Source organism: Triticum aestivum, chromosome 7B (genome assembly GCF_018294505.1).
Source record: "Triticum aestivum cultivar Chinese Spring chromosome 7B, IWGSC CS RefSeq v2.1, whole genome shotgun sequence".
NCBI classification, from domain to species: domain Eukaryota; kingdom Viridiplantae; phylum Streptophyta; class Magnoliopsida; order Poales; family Poaceae; genus Triticum; species Triticum aestivum.
In genome coordinates, this window is record NC_057813.1 from 524,354,378 (window position 1) to 524,369,736 (window position 15,359).

At 44.3% G+C, this 15,359-nt stretch overlaps 1 protein-coding gene across 1 annotated transcript; it reads left to right on the forward strand.

The window, feature by feature from the left end:
• The first annotated feature begins 7,280 nt into the window (after window positions 1–7,280).
• Window positions 7,281–9,275, forward strand: LOC123159250 (protein MONOCULM 1). The gene has a single exon (XM_044577076.1). The coding sequence runs from the start codon at window positions 7,670–7,672 to the stop codon at window positions 8,957–8,959; it is 1,290 nt and encodes a 429-aa protein (XP_044433011.1). The 5' UTR covers window positions 7,281–7,669; the 3' UTR covers window positions 8,960–9,275.
• The last annotated feature ends 6,084 nt before the right edge of the window (window positions 9,276–15,359 follow it).

The following is a 15,359-nucleotide window of genomic DNA, read 5'->3' on the forward strand; positions in this document are numbered from 1 at the left end:
AGTATATGAAAGTGACAACATGTGAGACTCTCCATATGAAAAACATGGTGCTACTTTGAAGCACAAGTGTGGAACTAGAATGCCCCTTCTCTCTTTTTCTTTTATTTTTCTTCTTTTTTTCCTTTTTTCTTTCATTGTCCGGAGTCTCATCCCAACTTGTGGGGGAATCATAGTTTCCATCATCCTTTCCTCACTGGGGCAATACTCTAATAATGAATAATGATGATCATCACACTTCTATTTACTTATATTACTCAAAAGAAATAAAAATTACAACTCAATACCTAGAACAAAGTATTACTCTATATGAATGCCTCTGGAAGTGTACCAGGGTGTGCAATGATCTAGCTTAACATGTATAAAAAATGATGAACGGTGGCTGAGCCACAAATACTATGTCATCTATATGATCATGCAAAGAAATATGACAATGAATGCTCAAGTGATGAAAACGGAAGTGGTGGAAGTTGCATGGCAATATATCTCGGAATGGCTATGGAAAGGCCATAATAGGTAGGTATAGTGGTTGTTTTGAGGAAGATATAATAAGGTTTATGTGTGACAGAGTGTATCATATCACGGGGTTTGGATGCACCGGCGAAGTTTGCACCATGACTCGAAATGAGAAAGGGAATGCACTGTACCGTATAAGCTAGCAAATTGCAAAAAGGTAAGAGTGTGTATAATCCATGGACTCACATTAGTCATAAAGAACTCATATACTTATTGCAAAAGTTTATTAGCCCTCAAAGCAAAGTATTACTACGCATGCTCCTAGGGGGAGGTTGGTAGGAGTTAACCATCGCACGCCCCTGACCTTCACACAAAGATAGAAAATCAAGGATAAATTGTGCTCCAACTTCCCGGCATAACGGGAGACTATACGTGCATGCTTCGGGAATCACAAACATTAACACCAATATCTTACTAAACACGATCATCCACTAGTACCTCCCACATATTATCATCTCTATATCGCAAAACTATTGCAATGAATCAAACATATCATTTATATAGGCATCATGTCTGAGACAAGTAGACCGACTCCTGCCTGCATCTACTGCTAGTAGTCCACCCATCGACCGCTATCCAGCATGCATCTAGAGTATTAAATTCATAAAAATTGAGTAACGGCTTAAGCAAGATGACATTGTGTAGACAAAAGAAATCCAAACAAAATGAACAAACCCCGTTGTTTTCCCCTAAATGGCAACAATACAAATACATGTCTTGTCCCTACTGTCACTGGGATATAGAGCACAGCAAGATTGAATCCATTACAAAGCACCTCTCTCGTTGCAAGATAAATCAATTTGGTTGGCCAAACCAAACAAATGGACCGAAGAGAAATACAAAGCTATAATAATCACGCATAAAAGAATTCTGAGAAGACTCAATTAATAATCATGAATAATCTAATCATAAACCCACAATTCATCGGATCCCAACAAAACACCGCAACAGAACATTACATCGAATAGATATCCAAAAACATCGAGGAGAACATTGTATTGAATATTAAAGAGAGAGAAGAAGCCATCTAACTAATAGTTATGGACATGTAGGTCTGTGGTAAATTACTCACACATCATCGGAAGGGCAGCAAGGTTGATGTAGAAGCCCTCTGTGATCGATTCCCCCACCGGCACAGTACTGGAAAAGGCCTCCAGATGGGATCGCGGAAGAACAGAAACTTGCGACGGTGGAAAAAGTATTTTGGGTGGCTCTTTGTTGGTTTCCTGATTTTAGAGAATTTATTGAGGTGGAATTAGGTCAGACGGAGCCACGAGGGGCCCACAAGGCATCAGGGCATGCCTACCCCCCTAGGCGCCCTGTTGACTTGTCGTCCCCTCGTTTGCCTTGTGGTCTCCTCCCAAAACTTCCAGGGCCATTCTTGTCCAGAAAAAAACGTCAAAAAAGTTTCATAGTGTTTGGACTTGGTTTGGTACTGATTTCCTGGAAAACCAAAAACAGGCAAAAAAACAGCAACTGCCACTTGGCACTAGGTCAATAGGTTAGTCCCAAAAATGGTAAATTTCATATAAAACATCCAATATTGATACTATAATAGAACGGAACAATAAAAAATTGAAGATACATTGGAGACGTATCAAATTGTTTCACAACTCACGTCACCTGCAACACCATAGCCTAATGGTGTGTCCGAACATCGTAATCATACTTTAATGGAAATGGTTCGTTCTATGATGTCTTACCTGTTTGCCACTATCATTTTGGGGTTATGCATTAGAGACAGTCGCATTCACTTTAAACAGGGCACCATCTAAATCCATTGAGACAACACCGTATGAATTATGGTTTGGCAAGAAACCTAAGCTATCGTTTCTTAAAGTTTGGGGGTGTGACGTTTATGCCAAGAGGCTTTAGCCTCATAAGCTCGAATCCAAAGCAGAGAAGTGTGTCTTCATAGGATACCCTAAAGAGACCATTGGGTATACCTTCTATCACAGATCCGAGGGAAAGATCTTTGTTGCCAAGAATGGGTCCTTTCTAGAGAAGGAGTTTCTCTCAAAAGAAGTGAGTGGGAGGAAAGCAGAGCTTGATGGGGTAATTGTACCTTCTCTCAAATTGGAGAGTAAGGCATCATAGAAAGAAGTTCTCGTGATGCCTACACCAATCAGAGAGGAAGCTAATGATGATGATCATGAAACTTCGAATCAAACTACTACTAAACTTCGTAGGTCGACTAAGACACGTACTACACTAGAGTAGTATGGTAATCCTATCTTGGAAGTCATGTTGTTAGACAGGGACGAACATACAAACTATGAAGAAGCAATGATGACCCCGGATTCTGATAAATGACTTAGGGCCATGAAATCCAAGATAGGATCCATGTATAAAAACAAAGTATGGACTTTGGTGGACTTGCCCAATACCGGCAGGCCATTGAGAACAAATGGATCTTTAAGAAAAAGACGGACGCTGATGGTAATGTCACTGTATATATAAAGCTTGACTTATTGCAAAGGGTATTTCGACAAGTTCAACGGGTTTACGATGAGACTTCCTCACCCGTAGCGATACTGAAGTCTGTTGGAATTATGTTAGCAATTTCCGCATGTTTTGGGTACGAAATCTGGCAGAGGGACTTCAAAACAGTGTTACTTAAAGGTTTCCTTAAGGAAGACTTGTATATGATGTGACTGAAAGGTTTTGTCGATCCTAAGGATGCTAATAAGGTATGCAAGCTCCAGCGATCCATCTATAGACCGGTGCAAGCATCTTGGAATTGGAATATACGCTTTGATGAGGTGATCAAAGCTTTTTGTTTTATACGAACATATGGAGAATCTTGTATTTACAAGAAAGTGAGTGGGAGCTCTGTTGCATTTCTAATACTATATGTGGATGATATAGAATTTATGGTAAGCATAAAGGGTTATTTGAATAAGAGTTTTTCAGTGAAAGACCTGGCTAGAACTGCTTACATATTGGGCATATAGAGATAGATCAAGATGCCTGATAGGACTTTCACAAAGCACATGCCTTGACAAGGTTTTGAAGAAGTTCAAAATGGACCAATCAAAGAAGGGGTTCTTGCCTATGCTGCAAGGTGTGAAGTTGAGTAAGACTGAAAGCCTGACAACGATAGAAGAAAGAGAAAGGATGAAAGTCTTCCCCTATGCCTCATCCATAGGCTCTATAATGTATGCCATGCTGTGTACCAGATCCGATGTGCCTCGCCATAAGTCTGGTAGGTAGGTACCTGAGTGATCCAGGAGTAGATCACTGGACAATGGTCAAATATATCCTTAAGTACCTAAAGAGGACTAAGGACATGTTTCTCGTTTATAGAGGTGACGAATGGCTCGTGTAAAGGGTTACGATGGAAGCTTCGACACTAATCCGGACTCAAAGTCTTAAACCAGATACATATTTATTTTGAATGGTGGAGCAGTGAGCTGGAGTAGCTCCAAGCTGAGTGTAGTAGCAGCATCTATATGTGACATAGAGATTTGCAAAGTACATATGGATCTGAATGTGGCTGACTCATTGACTTAACCTCTTCGACGAGCAAAACATAATCAGCACCAGAACTCCATGGGTGTTAGATTCATAACTATGTAAACTAGATTATTAACTCTAGTGCAAGTGGGAGACTGTTGGAAATATGCCCTGGAGTCAATAATGAAGATGTTATTATCATATTTCCTTATTCATGATAAATGTTTATTATTCATGATAGAATTGTATTGATCGGAAACTTAAATACATGTGTGAACACATAAACAACATTGTCTCCCTAGTGAGCCTCTACTAGACTAGCTCGTCGATCAAAGATGGTTAAGGTTTCCTAACAATAGACATGAGTTGTTATTGGATAACGGGATCACATAATTCGGAGAATGATGTGATGGACACACCCAACCATAAGCTTAGCATATGATCGTTTCACTAAGTTCACTTTGTCGTAGCTTTCGTAATGTCAAGTATTTGTTCCTTAGACCATGAGATCAAGCCACTCCCGGATACCGGAGGAATAGTTTGTGTGCTATCAAATGTCACTTTGTAACTGGGTGATCATAAAAGTGTTCTGTGGGTATCTTCGAAGGTATTTGTTGGGTTACATGCATCAAGACTGGGATTTGTCACTCCGTGTGACAGAGAGATATCTTTGGTCCCTCTCCGTAATACAACATCGTAAGAAGCTTGCAAGCATGTGACTAATGACTTTAGTCACGGGGATCTTGTATTATGAAATGAGTAAAGAGGTTTGCCGGTAACGAGATTGAACTAGGTATGGAGATACCGACGATCGAATCTCGGGCAAGTAACATATCTAAGGACAAAGGGAATTGCATACGGAATCCAGAACATCACGAGGAGCTCTGAAATGGTCTGGAGGTAAACATTTATATATGGAAAGTCATATCCAGGGTTCCAGCAAATGTTCAGGATTTTCAGTATTCTACCTGGAAGGTTCTTGAAGATTCCAGAGTTGGGACCACCTGCATGGGGGGACCCACATGGACGTGGGTAGTGGGGAAAAGGCCCCACATCCCTGGTCTAGGCGCACCAAGATCCCCCTTAAAAGGAATAGGATCATATCCCGAAGGGATAAGATCAAGATCCCTAAAAGGGGGATATTGACCGGTGGGGAAGGAAAGGAGGGATTTCCTTCCTATACCCCCTTGGCCAACGACCCTAGGGGCTTGGAGGGCAAGCCACCAGCCCCCTCCTCGCCTATATAAAGGTGGGGACGCGTAGGGGGTAGCAACCCTTCCACCCTTGGCCGTCGCCTCTCCCGTTACTCCTTCATCTCCTTCGTGTAGTTCTTAGCGAAGCCTTGCTCGGAGTTCTGCTGCAGTCACCACCACCACGCCGTCGTTCTGGTTCCGATCTCGTCTACCACTTCTCCCTTGCTTGGTGGATCAAGAATGAGAAGGCGTCACCAAGCCGAACGTGTGCTAAACTCGGAGGTGCCGCATATGCGGTGCTTGGATCGGATTGGATCACGTCGCAAGTATGACTACGTCAACCACGATCTTTGGATCGTTAACGCTTACGGTATACAAGGGTACATAGACACACTCCCCACCTCTCGTTGATGTGCATCTCCTACATTAGATCTTGGGTGTTACGTAGCAATTTTTTGATTTTCATGCAGCGTTCCCCATCACAATGTTCTTAAATTCCAGTAAGCACCATTGGAAATTGTACCGGCTTCATAAACAGCCTTAATAACTTTGAACAATCTTTGCAAGAGACGGGCTTCTAGAGAAACTGAGTAACAGATCTATTAAGACCACTGTACATATCCACCTGGAGACAAGAGAGGGCTTCTGTTTTTTTATAGAAGATCAGAAACGAAGAAGATAGGACCTTTTCCACAGGATGTACTTGGAAAGAATTTGCCAAAGTGTACCACTTGGAAGTAGGTATGGAAATGTCCCTCAGACTAGGTGGAAAACCAAAACGTCACCTCCGGGTATGTTTGAGCACTGATCCAATAACTCATCCATGTAAGTATTATGGCAAATATCGAGCAATTTTAACTAACAACATTTCACCCGGCTGAAACAAAACAGTTTATAGACAACATGTAGGTTACTGAAGGGTGCAGAGTAAGCTGGGAAGAGATGTGGCTTGTCGTCGGCCTTGTTGATCAAATTGGGATGCTCGCGGACAGTTACAATGCTGGACCAAGAGATTATCTGGTCCTCACCAACAAGACTTAACGAGATTTTGCCCTGCTCATTCCATTTTTCTGGCCCAGCCACTAACCACACCACGCACTGAAAACTTCACTCTCCCCTCAGAACAAATATTGTCTCTAGCAATACGAGCGAGAGAAAAAGGCATTAGAATATAACTAAAACTCAAGCTAACACAGATAAAACCAAATGAAACAACTCACACAGTAACATGCTAGAGTGAAAAAGACAACCCCGCGAGTGTAGAACGGCACCGCCAAGCATGCGTTAGCCTCTAGTGAAAATTAAGGCTAACGCACGTATCTTCCCCCGACCTCAACCAAGCACGCGCATCAAATTTTTCTATCATAGCTTACCACAGAGCTAGTTAAGGTTTTGGACGGTATTAAAATACCCAAAAACCTGGAAAAAAATATCAAAACCACACACGTGCAATATAATATGATCCAACAGAGCGATTTAAAAAATACGACTGTATGTGTCCTAAATAAAAAGACAAGTAGTTCAATATATATTTATTTTGCAGTGAGCTGAAAAGTTTTCTTTTTGTTGAGGACTCGTAAATGCATATTTTTTCAATCGCTCCATTAGATCATCTTATGACATTAGAGTGATTCTCCAGTATTTATTTCATATTTTTTGAGTTAAACCGTCAAAAGCTTAGCGAGACTTAACAGATTTTGTGGTCAGATGTGATAGACGCAAGTTTTACCTATATATAGAGAGAGAGAATCACCTCAAAAACATTTGAGACAACATACATATATCCAATGATCACCACTAAGCTACCACAAAATCCAATTCGCCCTAAGCTAGCAATAGCCCCCTACTACACGCAGGTGTCCATTCATCTATCTAGCCGATCTAAAGCTGCCACTAATTAATAAGTATTTCTAGATGCAGCAACTAGTAGCTAAGCTCTAGCGTATGAACCTCGTCCATGAGCCCACCATTCCTTGGAATGTTTCAGATTCCCCTCGCGCTTTAGCCCACCCAAATCATCCTCGCCACAGTCCAGGGGATAAAAGACAACGCCACCCTCGCCACCACCTTTCCCCTTCCCCCTCTACATAGTTAGAGAGAGAGAGGGATTGTGAGGAGAGAGAAAGCAGTACTACTGGTGCCGAGCAAAATACCTACTTTCCCTCCCTCTCTCATCTGTGAGTTTGCACAGTGCATCTAGTAGGCTATGGCTGGCATTATTTGTAGTAGCGTAGCTGGTTGCTGGTGATGGTGCTGCTGGGTTCTCCCCTCTCACTCACTCACACAAGCTAGCTAGCAGCAGCAGCATACTTGTGTATTTTTGGCAGATGATGTCCTGTCAAGGAAGCTGCGAGCCCAGATGCTGCTGGACGTGCGCCCTCATCGTCCCTATTAAACCCCCCCAGAGATGCGCGCCCTCATGCTCCGTCTCCGTCTCCGTCTTCTCCTCCACCTCCGACCGCTCACGACGCTCCTAGTCCCAGGGCGCCGCGAGCGAAGAAGAAGACATGATCGGCTCACTCCACTCTTCCTCGTCCTCCGACACCGACAACAACAACAACAACAACAGCAACGCCGACCTCAGGAACAGCAGCGGCGAGGGCGAGGGCGACGCTGCCTTGCTGGGCGGCGGCGGGCGTGCGCTCGCGGCGGCCCCGTCCACGCGGGACCTCGTGCTGGCCTGCGCCGACCTGCTGCAGCGCGGGGACCTCGCCGCCGCGCGCCGCGCTGCCGAGATCCTCCTCTCCGCGGGGTCCCCGCGCGGCGACGCCACCGACCGCCTCGCGTACCACTTCGCGCGCGCGCTCGTGCTCCGCGTGGACTCCAAGGCCGGGCTGCCGTTCTCCCCGCGGCCACCAGCTGGGACAGCGCCGGCACCGTCTGGGGCGTACCTGGCGTTCAACCAGATCGCGCCGTTCCTGCGGTTCGCCCACCTGACGGCCAACCAGGCCATCCTCGAGGCCGTGGAGGGTTCGCGCCGCGTCCACATCCTCGACCTCGACGCGGCGCACGGCGTGCAGTGGCCGCCACTCCTCCAGGCGATCGCCGAACGAGCCGACCCAGCGCTGGGCCCGCCCGAGGTCCGCATCACCGGCGCTGGCGCCGACCGCGACACACTCCTTCGTACAGGCAACCGGTTACGCGCTTTCGCCCGCTCGATCCACCTCCCTTTCCACTTCGCCCCGCTCCTCCTCTCCTGCGCCGCCAGCACGCACCACGTCGCCGGCACGAGCACCACCCCGAGCACCGCTGTCACGAGCCTGGAGCTACATCCCGACGAGACGCTGGCCGTGAACTGCGTGCTGTTCTTGCACAAGCTCGGCGGGCAGGACGAGCTCGCAGCGTTCCTGAAGTGGGTGAAGGCCATGGCCCCCGCCGTGGTGACCGTCGCCGAGAGGGAGGCGAGCGGAGGAGGGATCGACCCCATCGACGAGCTCCCGCGCCGTGTTGGCGTGGCCATGGATCACTATTCGGCGGTGTTCGAGGCGCTTGAGGCGACGGTGCCGCCGGGGAGCCGGGAGAGGCTGGCGGTGGAGCAGGAGGTCCTCGGCAGGGAGATCGAGGCCGCGGTGGGCGGCACAGGCGGGAGGTGGTGGCGCGGGCTCGAGCGGTGGGCTACCGCGGCACGCGGCACTGGGTTCGCCGCGCGGCCGCTCAGCGCGTTCGCCGTTTCGCAGGCACGGCTACTGCTGCGGCTGCACTACCCGTCGGAGGGATACCTGGTGCAGGAGTCCCGCGGCGCGTGCTTCCTCGGGTGGCAGACGCGGCCGCTGCTGTCCGTGTCGGCGTGGCAGTAGGTGCCATTGGCGCGCGCGCCTTCTACTCTGTGGTCTGTGCATGCATGCATGCCGGCGACTACGAACAGTCGACGACGGTGACCTAGGGTTTGCTTGCTCACTGCCTTCTATATAGAGCTTATATATATGAACATGATCGGCACTGGTGCAATAATATTGTCTGCTTAATTAGTAAGATTTCATGGTGATTTGGTTGGAGGAGGAGCTATTGGATTAAGTGTGCCAAGAGGAAGAAACCCTAACCCTAGCTAGCTATCAGCATGATGTTAATTTTTCATTGGCTGCCCAGTTGGTTGGTTATTTACTGTTGATTTAAGATTGGAAAGCTTACAAATGCATGGGGATCGCATTGGATTAGAGGTGTCAAAACTTGTGAGGCTGCTACAACCGTAAAAGTACCAATTTCATCTATTTTTCCTCTTTCTTGGTTGTCCATTTCTCGCTTAGTTCGTGTTGGAGTAAAGTTTTACGGAGATTTTGTCGATATGATTGTTGGACCTAATGCACCAGTATATATTTGTTAATTAGAATTTTGCGGATTTGTTGCTATTGCTTCTGTTCACAACACATTGCCATGATATTTAAGTGAGATGTGTGATCTTGCAAAATGGATCCACCATGAACTTTTTGCGACCACCAATTATTTTATTCTATGAAAAGGAAAACTTTATTCATTTGTATAGTTAATTTCTTGGGCATGGAGATCAGGAGGAGGATCTTGTAGCTCTATAGCTCACTTGCACGACCTCGTTATATATATAATCTGACATTTGACTTGAATGTTGTTGCTTGATGCCGTTATTTGCATTTATAACTAATCATGCGTGCTTTGCCCAGCACTAGCCATAAACTAGTGTCCGTTATTTTTGTTAGGTTGTTTATGTGGTAGTAATGATCACTCCTGTGGTGTGTTGCAACTTGCAGCAGTCTAACAAATTAATATATGTAGGCATTTTTTTTTGTAAGATGCTAACAAACCTAGTGTTTTTTCTAATATGCCGTAGCAAAAATAAGATGTTGTGTCTCCTCTCCTGCCCAGGTAGAAGGGGGCTTGTGTTCTTGTTTTCTGTGTCTCATGCTCCATATATGCTGGTAAGCTGTCTTTGGGAAGGCATGGCATGATCCCATGCATCAATGCCACCCTAATCCCTGCCCCCTGTCCCCTCAAACAAAATCATGGGATTTCTCAAAACCAGACCACCACTTTTGGTGGCCAACTTGCTCCCCTTAGAGCAAGTATAATAAAGATGAGTCAGCAGGCTATATGAAATAAACTAGTATATGTTTGCTTAGTTGGAGGAAAGAGAAGAGGAGAGAGAAGGTAAGCGGGCTCTTCGTGAAGAGCCAGCTCTAGCACGTGCTCCTAGGCACTTTGTGAGAATGAAAGGTAGGCCACATAATGAAAAAGTAGTACACTCTTTTGATCTACTATTATACATGTTGGCTATAAGATGGGTTGTAGATGACATGGCACTGGCTTATAGCCAGCAGCTGGCTATACTATTAACCATGCTCTTAATCTCTTTGTCTCTCTCCTTGCCCCCATCTCTCTCTCTCTACTACTTGCTGTGCTGGTTGCCTCTCTCTCTCTAAGAAAAGATCATTCCCTTTTGGAAGGACCCATGTTCCTCTCTCTCCATTGCCTTGGGATCTTTGCGTGCATGGCTGCATGCCTTCTTAATTGGTTCCTCAAAGAGACCCATGCCATGCCCTACATGATTCCTTGGATAGCTGCCTGTCTCTCATTTTTGAATAAAGAAGACTTATACTAGTTCTTTATGTTATTAACTGATTCATTTTATATTGCATCCGTTTTCCTCTTTAGCACGACTTTTTCAAAAATGGCCAGCTCTTTGTAGACTCTATACCGGATCTCTTTTAGCATGCCTCCGGTAGAATAAAATTTAGTTTGTGCCCACAAAAGAACCGGGCTTTGATTGCTTGTATTCCCAGCACATTCTTTGTGATATCATTGTAAGCACTAGCTTTCAGGTGCATTCATTGCTTTTTACTATATGAATATATGACACTCGGTTTATTTTAGTTTGTTCGTTGTATAACGAACAACAGCCGATAGCTAAATATATCTCGATCCACACATCCAGTTACAATGGATGGGCCAATGGGCCGTACATGTATTGTACAAAGAAAAAAATGTATCGAGGCTTTCTCTTATCACATCATCACGGCTTCTTGACCTAAAAAATTCATCACGTTCCTAAAAAAAAATCATCACTTTCTTCAAATTCCCTAAAAAGAATCACTTTTTAAATATTCTGCATCACCCTATTTTTCTAGTCCTATATGAACACGGGAGCAACCATTCTAATGGGTTCAGCTGACCCTAGAGCAATGTATTTGCAGGAATGTCATTCTTCTTTTTAGCATGTGTGTACCTTACTTCTCAAAACTTAATTCCCATGTGTGTACAGTCAATCGCGGTTGCGCATTGTTTTCACAAAATTGCATATTTTCGCTATATATGTGTATGGTTATAGTGGTACTCTAGTTTCATAATATTTCTATCCATTTTGTAATTGGCATCTGCTCTAGTTTTCATGTCTGGCTTTGTGGTTAAAATATAACCGTTAGACATAGATCTAATAGCTCACAACATTCTCCTACCTGTAGGGAAAACCAAGCTCCTGGGAAGAAAAATATTTTTTTGGATTACATTAGTTAATAAATGCGAGTACAACGGAAACATCTAAATTAGGACATGTGTCTCCATTTTGACAGAAAACCCTGTGAAAACTTAGAAATACATCTAATCCCCAAGAAAATCATCTTGAACTGAATGTGGTGTCGCTTGCTTGGTTGTCGTGGCATCGCCGGAGAAAGAATGAACAAGAGAACATCATGAACAATATCGCCCATTGAGAGCTTTAGAGGAATACTTCTCATTATTGTTGTTACAGTAGCCACCCGCCGCAAATTACATGATATAGGCGAAGAAGCTGCCAAGGTCGTGCCTCGATCTGGCCTGACGGTTGGGCTAGCCTCACCAGCGGAAACCGGCAAACTGCCCACATGCTCTCGCATGTGGGAATAATCTACATAAAATACAAGTGTACCGATAGCGAGACCAACAAAAGCAGATGATCAAACCAAGACCACATAACATTGGAGCACATGCCCCATGATGATACTGACCCATTGGCTCCTCAACGACGTCGACCACGCCGTCGATATGGGTTGAAGTCGGGGCACCATTATTGAATGCAACATGACCGCCGCCATCTAAATGATGTCGTCACAACACCAAAACCATAACCCTAACTACATAATGGATAGGCAAAACCCGGGTTTCCCCCATTTCCCACCGCTGAAGGGGAGGGGAACCAGGCCGGCGGAAGGAGTTAGATATCTCGGCGCCCTCCTTATCACCTAGAAAGAGGAGTGATTATCATTTAGAGAGAACCTAATTAAACAATTAATGTGCAGTGGTTTGTTTTTTTCCTTTTACAATTAAGCTCAACTATATTATTTTTCCAACCAATGTGCATGCATGTGACTCAATTTTATCTCATAGAAAAAAAGATACATATCTACTATATATCTACCCTTCTAATGATCACATATATATGCACCATGCATTTGGCTTGCACGGCCATATGGCATCTCCATCTCTTATTCCTAGTATGCAGCTATCCAGTTAAGCTATGCATGGTAGGGCTATCATAGTTAGCCTAAGGCTAAGGCCTAAGGGCAAGGGACCATGTAAGATCACATCGATCCCAAAGTCCAAACTAGCTCAGTGGCTGCCTAGCTTGCTTATAAACTGGGCAAAAAACACAGCACATATGTGAAAAGCAGTGGTCGAAAAAGAAGGCCCATTACATTTAGCCTTTTTGAAAACCTTGTTTCCAACGTGCTGATTGTTAGCAAACAGCAAGCGGGGTCAAGTGTCGCGGGCTGCAGAGAAGTTTGTTAGAAACCATCGGTCGAGCGCACGCGTACGTACGCACTAGGCCTTTGATCTTTTGATATCATAGGGGAATCCTTAACTGAACTTTTTGGAGAGATCCATGGTGCATGAGCATTTGATCGGCTTCTCGTCAACGCGCAATCAATCTGTATGTCTGATCTGGAGGTTTTTGTCAACTAGCTTTGTGAGCTTCCTAAATGATGGCCTTTCTAACTAGTCGCCAGCTTTGTCATATGTTGATGGCTTGATGCCATTCTAGTACTGTGAGAATGCGAGCTATCTGTTTGTTATCTTGCCTAGTTCTCCTTCCTCAGCTGTAGCACTGTCATCGGCTGCGTTGTAGGAAATGGCGTTACAGAATTCGGTGGCCTCTGTTATCATCGAGATAATAGCTCCTCGTGAGAGAATGAGAGTTCCTCCTGTAGGGCATGGCAGCTGAAAAGTAGAATATTTTCTTGTAGAAACACGAGTACAACACTGATGCAAAATCTACTGACGCCATCACGCGCGCACCTCACACAATATCTGCTGAAATTCAAGGCAAAGCTGGTATATTTGAACCACTTTGGCCATTGAAGGTGATGCTTGATTCTCGTCGAAAGTAGTAGAATGTCTGCATCCCCAAGAACCACAGTCGTCCAAAAGGGATGCCACCGGAGGAATTGGGCACGCCCAGGCCACAAGACCAACGGAGTCCAACATTACGGACGTACACGCAGGGGCTATCTTCATCGATCTATCTCCTCATCCGTGAACGAACGCCCATGATTTCTCTACCAAAACCGAAGACAAAGGGCGTGTTTGGTTGATGTGCGACTTTTCGTGTTTCTTTAGAGCCTGGCCCGGTATAGACTGTGTGGCCTAACACAAGATCCGGGCCATTTTTGCATGCCGTTTGGTTACTCACAAAGCACCGTGTTTTGTTACGTGTTTGTGCTCTTCATATTCAACGTTTGGTTGTTAGGTTACATGCTCATTGATGATTACTCTCACCTCTTGTCGACATGGTGGACTTATCCCACCACACTTGTAACAACTTCATCTATGAGCATTGAAAAAAAAGACTTACAATATGAGAGTTGTTTGGAACAACCAGATAAAGCTAGTGATCAAATAAAATTTCAAATGGTCGACTATGTGCGATGAATTTAGCGAAATCTTTCCAAAATAAGTCCAAACTTGAAAATGAAGTATAGATCTATTCGTCTATGAGCGTTGAAACAAACAAAATACAACATTTAGAGTTGTGTGGGAAGTGAGGTGAAGCTAGTGGTCAAATAAAATTTCAAATGGGCGACCGTGTACAACAAATTTGACGAGATTTGTCTAAAAAGGATCCTAACATAAACACGAAATTGAAGATCAACGATCAACGAAAGTAGGAACCAATCATGGGAATGAAATAATAATGTCGAGGTGCATTTTTTCTGTAGAGCTTATCTCCAATTGAAGCACTGTTGTGTAGATTAAAAGGGATTAGATGAAGTCTCAACATGGCACCCGCCGGGTTCGGGTGCAGATAATGATTGCCCAAACCCGTACCCTTCTCAATAAATTTTTTCATAAACCCATACCCATTCCCACACCCCGGGTTTCAAATTGTTTCCATACTCGTACCCTGCCGGGTGCGGGTGATACCCGCGGGTAAAAATACACATCTCCGCCAACTTACCCATACATACTTCACCATGTGTTTTTCAACATCTCTAAACATATAAACAAAATTTTAGCATGTATACTTCAGCATTTCAGCACATATAAACCACATTTCAGTATTTCAGCACATGTACATCACGATTCTTTGTGTGATGGAATAAAAAGAATGGTATTAATTTTCAAAAGTGAATAGAAATAAGTATGAACTAGATGGCATTATACAATGTCCAATTACATTCATGGATGAGTATCTTGTAACTAAACTTTTTAGAGAAACATTCACATATATATTTTCTTACCTTTTCCAATTACAAGGCAAACAAGAGGAACAAAGTTTTCTCTATTCTTCTTTTATTGAAGACACATTTGCAACCCCTACTTTGAAATGATCAAATGAAGGAGAGCGTAGAATAAGATCAACAAAATTAGAGACAAAATAATGAGTACACAAAACAAGATCTACACATTTAAACAGGATCACACACATGGGTAAGAGAAGGGGATTTTGCGTCGAGGCCAGTGGCTGCATTATCTTAGGGTAGAGCGACTAGATTTTTTTTCTTTCATGAATGACACATGGGATCTACCTATTAGAATGAGTGTATGGGTATATGGGTACGCGGTATGGGTATTGTCTTCCTATCCTGTACCCCTACCCGACTTACCCGAAGGGTACAACATTTTCCCATTTAGGAACCCATGGGTATTAACTTTTCCGAAACTCCTTACCCTAATAGAGTTTTTACATGTCTTGTATGCGGGTATGGGTATTGTCTTCACCCACACCCGGCTTACCCAATGGGTAATATTTTTTTC